The sequence below is a fragment of the Opisthorchis viverrini genome, assembly GCF_000715545.1.
Source record: "Opisthorchis viverrini unplaced genomic scaffold opera_v5_339, whole genome shotgun sequence".
Classification (NCBI taxonomy): Eukaryota; Metazoa; Platyhelminthes; class Trematoda; order Opisthorchiida; family Opisthorchiidae; genus Opisthorchis; species Opisthorchis viverrini.
The window spans coordinates 53,030-62,601 of NW_008751998.1; the positions used below are offsets into that span (position 1 = coordinate 53,030).

Consider the following 9,572-nt stretch of genomic DNA (forward strand, 5'->3'; position numbering starts at 1 on the left):
ACAGCATTTGGATGTAGCCTAAAAATATTTGTCCGAAATCCGGAATAGCACGCATCAGAAAATAACATCGTTATGAAGCTTCTCAATTTTCTAACCGGTCAACTACATCTGCAGAATAGACTGGTGTGCACGTCATTTCAGATAATATGGCCCAACAGGATAACCGCCTATTCCGTTGATGATTTCCTCTGCACAGCTTGTCACAGAAGAATACTAGATAAACATGTTTATCCCAACTTTAGGTGTCCTCCTTAGGGAACACGTCGGACCATTTGATGGACGCCATTAGTCAGTGCGATAAATATGCATTGGAAAAAGGTGGCCGTGATGTGCATTCAACTTGGAACTTGTATTTTCGAAAGGAAATTTTCGCCCCATGGCATGATCCTGCATTAGATTCGGTTTCTACAAGTCTAATCTACAATCAAGTTACTCGTGGATTGCTGTATGGAGAGTATCGATGTGACAAGGTGAGTAAAACTGGATAGAGAACGAGTGACTCAATCCATGTTATTCCCAAATCCCATTGCACTCGTTGTACAACAGTGATCCACCTAACTATTTAGTATTTATTATCCTTTAATCTAAGGATTTTGTGTTTTTCTTTCTATATTGTCAAGGAATATCCGTTGTCAATTCTTCTCCTTTGAAACCCTGTCGTGAGATCATCACTGTCACTGTTTTTACTTTATGTGACAGTCAGAGTTCATTTTTGCTAGCACAAGTAGAATACCATAAACGAGAGATTCAGTTGAGTCTCTCGTGAAAAACCAAATTGATTTGCAAATGAGTGCATTTTTCGAAAATGAGTTTGACAATTTGTCTCCGAAACTAGCATGGAGGAGAGAAAAATTCGAGCGCTGTGGCCTATTGACTAATCTTGAAGCTATCAGCAGTCCTACACTGAAGTTTCCCACTACGCACAGAAGTAGTGCACATGGAAAGCCTGATCTAACCTGAAAAAAACAACTGTGTCCATATGATTTACGGTGTGCTGAGTGCTACAGTACCTACGTTAGCCAAACCATCAAGCAACAATAAACACGGTAGATATTCTCGGTTACTTCGGGGAATTTCAGAAGGCTGATCATACTGAGGTAAGTTTTAGATAAAGCGCTGCACACACGCACCGTGCGGGTCCTGCAGCAAAATCCACATGCACCGTAGGATTGAAATTAGATGACTGATTTCCATTATTCAACTGCCGCATGGCACGCACCTCCACAAAACCTGAAAATTTGACTCAGTTGATGTAACACCCAGTCGATCTATATTTTTGGGAAGAAGGCAGGTACGTAAGTCTGGCGTAAAGTAAGTCATGCCAATCACTTTACCCGCTTTCATATGCGTGGTCACATGATTCGGTAGCTGAGTTGGCTGATCGTGCATGTGTCTCACACAGGATAAAATGGATGTCAGGGTACCTGGAACCAATGAAGATCAAAGCTGATTGGAGGTCCAGCTAACTGCATCGGGTTAGTCGTCAGGTATGACAGTGTATCTTGTAGTCCGTCACTTATGGCATCTTGTCCGCTGGTGCAACAATGAAGGACTGGGCACCTCTGATGGCCTCGACCGTTCATGACGAATCAGGTCAGTGAGCTATCGACCAAAGTGTCTGTTGTGCTGCGCCACATGTGAGTGTAGACACAACACAGTGATTCAACAGCATCTTCACTGCTCCTGTCTAGCCTTGAGCAACATCCTACTATCCCAGTCCTCGTGCTTCCTTCAGGTGTCATGACAGCTGGAAACCAGATGAATGCTTCAACGGACCAAAAGACACCCCCTAGAGTTGACTAACGCCTAAGCTTTTCGGTTGGAAGTAGGTTTCCATAAGGTAAAGGTTATTTTGCGTCAGACGGCAACGGGAAGCATTGGCTGAGTGTTCCAACAACCGAACGAAACGCTCGGGTTTTTTTGAAGGCGTGCACCCTGCGGCACTTACAGATCCGTGGAAATCAGACTCTACTAAGCATCACACCGTCGCAATTAGTTAAACTCGGTAACAATTTTTTTGATTATAGGCACAAAATGCCAGAGTCATGATTTCGTTTTCGAGTCCATTAAACTACTCAAGTTTATGGAGGTATGTCATCTCTAGCATTTTTTCAAACGTATTATATTCCGAGAAATGCCCAAAATAGAAGCAGTAAAAATACATGTTGAGGGCAAAAAAGAATTGGGTCCGAAATCCTACGATGCTATCTACCACAGGTGAGCAAATGTACACAGCAAAACCCAAGTGTCCATGTTCGTGGGGTGAGTAAATCCACAAGCCTGTCATTGATCCGTACAGCGCAGAGGGAAGATACGTACAAAACCGCGCGCGGAATGATGGTCCTGTGACGTGCGTTGCGGTCGTCCATTCTGAGGGCGGTCCCATAGTTCTGATTCGTGGTACGATCTTAGAAAATTTCCATTAATAATAAGAACACAGATGGGTTGACGAACATGTTTTCGGCAAGGTCTTTTCAAGTCATACAATTTCAAAGGTTAAGAGAGTGGTATTTAACATATTTGAATGAGTGTGGTGTAAATGGACAGGAAATCGAGTGAGATGACATTGGCTACCTATCAAAGAACCATTAGTTCAGGTCGCCAATAGGATGACTTGAGCTAGTCAGCGCGGGGGGTGCTGTAGTTGTGTGTTCAGCACAACGTGCATGTGTGAGGAGAGGTGAGTTGGACCATGGTAAGTACAACACACGAACAAAGCGTTTTTGCCGACAAAGGATCGGGTCGCGATGTCGTATGGCGATAGCTTCAGCCACTGCAATTGTGCGCTGCTGTACTGATCTGGGTTGGTTAGCCGGCGCCTTGTAAACAACGCGGAAACTTTGGCTGGGTATCACGTTGTGTGCAGTGTCAGCTAAATGTTGTACTACGGAGCTGGTTATCGTCCTCCTGGTTCCAGAAGCTAGCCAGGGTGGATTGTGTTCCTTCATTCTTTGGCTGAGTTGCCTAGTCGTGCGTCCGATGTATTCCGCTGCACAGCAGCAAGAGAATGAGTAAACTAACATATTTTGGGCGTGGACCGGCACTCTATCCTTGAGATTAAAGGGGCACAAACGATTGCTGGTGAACCAGGTTCGGAGTTTTGCGGCCGGGAAAACTTTGTTCAGACTGGTGGAAAGTCTTCTGTTCAGTAGATCGGCCGGTATATCTCCCTTAAACGGGAGGTTAATGTAAACTGGTTTCCTTCCAGCTGTGGCTGTGATGGTGTTTGCTTCTTCCCTGTTCAAATGTTTTGTAATAAATTTGTCGGGGAATCCATTGTCTCTCAGGACGTTGGTGAGAGTTTGGAATTCTTGTTCCAGTGCATCCTCAGAGCATATTTTCTTCGCTCTGTTAGTTAGGCTGCGGATCAGGTTCCGTTTCTGCTTTAGTGGCACGAAGCTGCTAAAGTTGATGTATTGACCTGACCAAGTAGGTTTTCGGTACACCGATCGTTTCAGTGTACCATCGTGAAGTCGTTCAAGGCCAACATGTAGGAAGTGGAAAAAAGTTGTCGGTTTCTCCTTCCGAGGTGAATTGAATGGCAGTGTGGGCCTTATTGAACTCTTGTTGGAGTGATTCCAATTCGTGTTTGTTGTTAACAACGGCGAAGACGTCGTCAACATATCGGCAGTAGTGCTGCACATTCTCAATGTTAGCCTTTAAGGGACCATTTTCAAGTTTACTCATGAAAATGTCGGCTAGCATTGGGCCCAGTGGTGAGTCCATGGCAACGCCGTCAATTTGACGGTAGAGCATTCCATTGAACAGTGGTTGCACATTCAATGTGCATCTCAGGAGGAGTTCACGCAGCTCGTTGACTGTAATAGGTAGCTGAAAATTATTTGCTTCTATGTAGGTGGTTAATCGTTTCAGATAAGGGGAGGTTAGTGAACAGTGAAGTCACGTCCAATGAACACATGAACGAATCTTTCAGTTCTAGGTAGGTTATTGAGTCCACGAATTGAAACGTATCTCGCAAGTTGTATTGACACATTTGTCGCCGTATTGGTTCAAGCATTTTGACGAGCCATTGTGCGATTTGGTGATAGGGCGAGTTTTGCATGTCTAGGATTGGCCTCAGCGGGCAGTTGGGTTTATGGATTTTCGGCAAACCGTATAGGCGAGGCGTTGTTGACCCTGTGGGTTTGACTTTTTCGTAGGTTGTCTTAGAGATGAAACCGTTTGCTTTAAGGCGTTTCAGACATGTCACCAGTTGTTGGTCTATTAAGAGCGTTTAATCTTTGTCGTTGGCTGACTGACTGAACTTGGTTGCGTCAGCCAGAATGTCCGTCATTTTTCGTATATAGTCAGTTTTGTTCATCACGACTATTCCGTTACCTTTGTCGGGGCGACTGATGATGAAGTCATCGCGAGCACGTAGCTCCCTCAGTGAATCCTTGTGTTTCTTTGTTATCAGGTATTGAGGTTTGACATTATAATGGGTGTGTTGATAACAACAATTTACTAAGTCCGACTTGAAATGTTCTAGGTTGGTAGAGCTAATTGGAGGTAGTTGTCGGAGTTGATCATGGAGACTTTCAAATTGTTTCTCGATACTAAGGCGACTATCGATGTGGCGAGGGATACAGAATTTGGGCCCTAGCGATAGAGCTTCGATCACAGGCCCACACTGCCATTCAATTCACCTCGGAAGGAGAAACCGACAACTTTTTTCCACTTCCTACATGTTGGCCTTGAACGACTTCACGATGGTACACTGAAACGATCGGTGTACCGAAAACCTACTTGGTCAGGTCAATACATCAACTTTAGCAGCTTCGTGCCACTAAAGCAGAAACGGAACCTGATCCGCAGCCTAACTAACAGAGCGAAGAAAATATGCTCTGAGGATGCACTGGAACAAGAATTCCAAACTCTCACCAACGTCCTGAGAGACAATGGATTCCCCGACAAATTTATTACAAAACATTTGAACAGGGAAGAAGCAAACACCATCACAGCCACAGCTGGAAGGAAACCAGTTTACATTAACCTCCCGTTTAAGGGAGATATACCGGCCGATCTACTGAACAGAAGACTTTCCACCAGTCTGAACAAAGTTTTCCCGGCCGCAAAACTCCGAACCTGGTTCACCAGCAATCGTTTGTGCCCCTTTAATCTCAAGGATAGAGTGCCTGTCCACGCCCAAAATATGTTAGTTTACTCATTCTCTTGCTGCTGTGCAGCGGAATACATCGGACGCACGACTAGGCAACTCAGCCAAAGAATGAAGGAACACAATCCACCCTGGCTAGCTTCTGGAACCAGGAGGACGATAACCAGCTCCGTAGTACAACATTTAGCTGACACTGCACACAACGTGATACCCAGCCAAAGTTTCCGCGTTGTTTACAAGGCTCCGGCTAACCAACCCAGATCAGTACAGCAGCGCACAATTGCAGTGGCTGAAGCTATCGCCATACGACATCGCGACCCGATCCTTTGTCGGCAAAAACGCTTTGTTCGTGTGTTGTACTTACCATGGTCCAACTCACCTCTCCTCACACATGCACGTTGTGCTGAACACACAACTACAGCACCCCCCGCGCTGACTAGCTCAAGTCATCCTATTGGCGACCTGAACTAATGGTTCTTTGATAGGTAGCCAATGTCATCTCACTCGATTTCCTGTCCATTTACACCACACTCATTCAAATATGTTAAATACCACTCTCTTAACCTTTAAAATTGTATGACTTGAAAAGACCTTGCCGAAAACATGTTCGTCAACCCATCTGTGTTCTTATTATAGATGGTACGATCATACAGGCGTACGACAGGGCCAATCAAGACAGGTGGAACATTTGGAGTATGGGCTTGGACGGGTAAGAAGGCGCAGTCGCACACACGCATATCGGGTGTAACGGCCGGTGTGGCAGAGCGAATGGCAAGTACAGAGGCAGTAATAGTACATAATGTGTGAAAATTGGTAGGCACACAGTCGCAGCTTGTAAATAAATGGGGTATTATCAGGCTGTTATGTTAGATTCAGTGCTAGCCGCCATAGTCTCCCCACATTTGCATTCCCCATGAAATCACTGTTAAATTCATTTCGTGAACTAAGGCTCTCAACCAGCTGATCCATCATTATTGCCGGAGTCTTCTCCAGTTTCGGCCTTGTATTCGTTTTCAGACCTAGGTGCCTTATTGGATTCTGTTTCGAAGTACCTCGGCGATTAGTTTTCCTATTCCACTTACTGTTGCAATGGAAGCGATCTGCAGACAAAAAGCGTATGTGCCCTTCCCAACGTCCTCATCTTTTGCCGAAAATATTTCCACAAATTATTCCACCGGGGGAACTGAGTTCACGAGAGACGTTAAGTGCAAGTCGTTGCTGCACGATGCATATCTCAAACTGGTCACCAAGTTGACTGTTTTCAGTTTTTAACAATCCCCGTACCCGGTGAACACCCGAAACTGTTGATTTTTTCCTAAGCAAAGCACGGCTACCAGTGCGGCACAAAAACGGGTGATTCTAATCGCTCGCCTCCTTCGGAAGTGAATTTATCTGTTTAGCTTCTTTCGTAAGACAAAATGCTTACAGGCACAGCATTGCTTGGAGTTTTTGGCTAATGCAATTAACTTCGCGTTGTTTTGATAAAGTTGGCATAGAAATTCATGGTCGCATGAAAACAAAATGTCAATCTTTCTATAAAGTCCGTTTGTGCTAGAGACATTTGGTAAGGCAGCAGGTTTCCTAACAATTAAACACGTGTTGCTACACATGGACTCAGCCGCTAGTGTTAACTAAATGAATGTACCTATCCGAGTCTTTTTAATAAGATATATCAGCGTTGCACTATTTCTACCGAAAAAAGACTATAGCGTCACCCCACTGACTTCATCTCAGTAAGAGGCAGAACAAAGAACCTAAAACACTACAAACTAGACGCATTTTGGCAAAAAATGTACTTGCCAGCATCACTTAACAGTGGATTCCATAAAACGATCGGTGATTGACAACGGTTGGGAATGTTGATCCTCGGTGAGAAGCATACATATTAAACGCTAGCCTTCGTTTTAGGAGGCATACGGCTTTCGAGTTGGTTTTTATAAATGCCTATATTCTTTTCGTCAAACTGCACACAGAAATCTGTTCTTGCCCTGCTATTGGCTTGCAAGTATTACGTCGACCTTTGTGAGGCACGGGGGAACAGTGAGCGGCTGGCCCATATTTCTGTGGAAGCAGTTCAAACCTGGTTAACCAGTTGGAATTGTCCATGGATTAAAAGTACCGCTGAATGGGTGAAGCAGATGTTCACGGTCAGTATGCCTTTATGGAGTGGTTTCACCTCATCTTTAACTCATATCTTTCAATATTATCCGCTAATATAATGTTTTTATTTCATTTCGTTCACTCGTTCATGATTTTGCTGCGACGTTAACGGCGAAGGGACTTCTGACACTGGTAAATGATATTCCATGGATTTATTCGTCCAGAATGTCTTTTATCCTCAGGAGCAAAATACCCCGACACGATGGTTAGTCTAGTAGACACAGTGCAACGAGGCGCAAAACTGAGAGTGATTGGAAGCTCGGTGGCGCAAAACGAGAGTGATTGGAAGCTCGGTGCCCAGTCAAATCCAGTAAAACACATGGGCAACAACATGCCGATGGGGAAGGATCCATACAGACCATCCTGGAATGACGTATCTCCCTGGGAAACGATTAGTCGTTCTTCTTCCTCGTTTGTTGGCGTGCGTCTTTCTTATGAGCGCCGCGACTTCTGCGTCAACAACTGACACAAACAAACGAAATTTCAAAATCCCATGACTTATCTGCTTGTACTGTATAGAAAACATGGGTTATCTGGGGTTAGTATTTTGAGAAACCGCCTTCCGAGCTAACTGAAATCATGCTCGTCCAGCGCATAGGCAAATTGTAATTCACACCTTGCTGAAATATGTAAATATCAGTCGATTCAAAATAAACTCGACCAGTAAAGTTTTGTCTACATCATTCGTCAAAAATTAAATCAGGGCACAAAACCACTGGAACACCCAATGATGACATATTGCAGGCTTGAAAATGTTATTCAGAAGAATTTCATGCTGATAATTTTACCTAATCCACTCCTTTGTTGTCTGTTCACACGCCAGCCAGTTGACAGCTCTACAGTATATTCCTTAGATCGGACTCGACTATGCGCATCAGTTAGATTTCGCAACCGGAACGTGCAACCATCAAACGTGCAAACTGGAGGTTGATGTCTGGCAAGCCAACTTTAACTGTCCCTCAGGATCCTGTATATTTTGATAACAGAAAGCTTTTCATCCAAAGACCTTGTAGCATAGCAAATGACATGTGGCGCATGTGCGCAAGATATCGGGCGATTACACTTACATCGTACAGCTAACTGCAGTTAGGGATTGCGAACTTGTAGCTAACTAAACAGCACAGTATACTTGTGGACTTATTAACTGCAGCGTACAAAGTGATATAATCTGGCTTGCCTGAAGAAGTGCAGTTTAAAGTACACTTTGTCAAGCATAACAATAGTAAGACTGTCCCAGAGCGCACAGGTTAAGTATAACATTTCATTCAACATCGCTTTGAATCACTGTGCGCACGTATCACCGACAACCACGTGTTTGACGGTGTCGAACCTCTCATCTACGTTTTCTGGACGATTGTGCTCAACCACAGGATATGTAAGAAAGAGTAAAATCAAAGACTGTGTTAAGCGCACTACCATGTGTGTGTATTAATTTCGGTCATAGGGTGTAAACTATTCGTTCCCATCGTTTTCGAGAAAAGTTTGATGACAATCGGTAGATTTATTGCTAGGCGACGTTTCACTTTTGACACAAAGGCTTCGTCAGGCCAAGTGACTAGGTTCCGAGGTTGGTGGAGATTTAAGGCGGAAGGAGAACCAATCAGCTGAGTCAAGCTAAATCTCTGTTGGGTGTTTACCGAGGGATTTTAGTGTGTTAGAGTGGTTGAACAAGTGTTGGGTCGGTGGGATACCTACATGTGTTTGGGTCCAGCCTAGGGTCTAGCTCTTCTGGTTCGGTTTATTTGATGGTCTCTCTTGAGCCTTCTGTCCGTCTGTGTGGGTGAGCTAGTGCCAAGATAGTTGTGTGAGATGGATAATGTGACCTTTGGCCGGGTTGGGATTTCCAACCCCACACACCCCCGGTTTTTTCTAATGATCCTACGTGAATGGACAACCACACCGTCACGTGTCGACTCGGCTTATCTAAGACCCCTTTCCGTACGCTCGCCAGTTCCACACCCTCAATTCTATTCACGCTGTGATGCTTAGTAATTTCCACCGCCTCGGCTATCAGCCGCTGTGGTGTGAATCGCAGTCCCCGTCTTACAATTTCCCCACTCTCTAGATCTATTTTATGTCCCGTATTTAAGGCATGTACCACCATCACTTAGTCTTTGACCAGTGCTTGGTTTTCTTCTGCATTCCTTGGTGGTTTTTTATGCCCACCAAATCTGGCGTGCATTCCAATCGTTCCCACTTACATCCAGCGGAGCCTCAGTCATTGCCAAACTCAGCTGATTGATCGGAGACCAAACTGTTGACATAGGGAGCCAAAGAATATTTGTCACCTTCAGCT

The 9,572-nt window shown here is 44.6% G+C and overlaps 1 protein-coding gene across 1 annotated transcript in view; it reads left to right on the forward strand.

The window, feature by feature from the left end:
* Window positions 1–9,572, forward strand: part of T265_15070 (hypothetical protein) — a gene marked incomplete at both ends in the record, with an annotated part of 83,270 nt that overhangs the window by 42,920 nt on the left and 30,778 nt on the right. Inside the window, 2 exons of the mRNA XM_009176460.1 lie at window positions 243–470; window positions 7,090–7,263. Of these exons, the coding sequence (XP_009174724.1) occupies window positions 243–470; window positions 7,090–7,263 (402 nt within the window). The remainder of the gene's footprint in view (window positions 1–242; window positions 471–7,089; window positions 7,264–9,572) is intronic.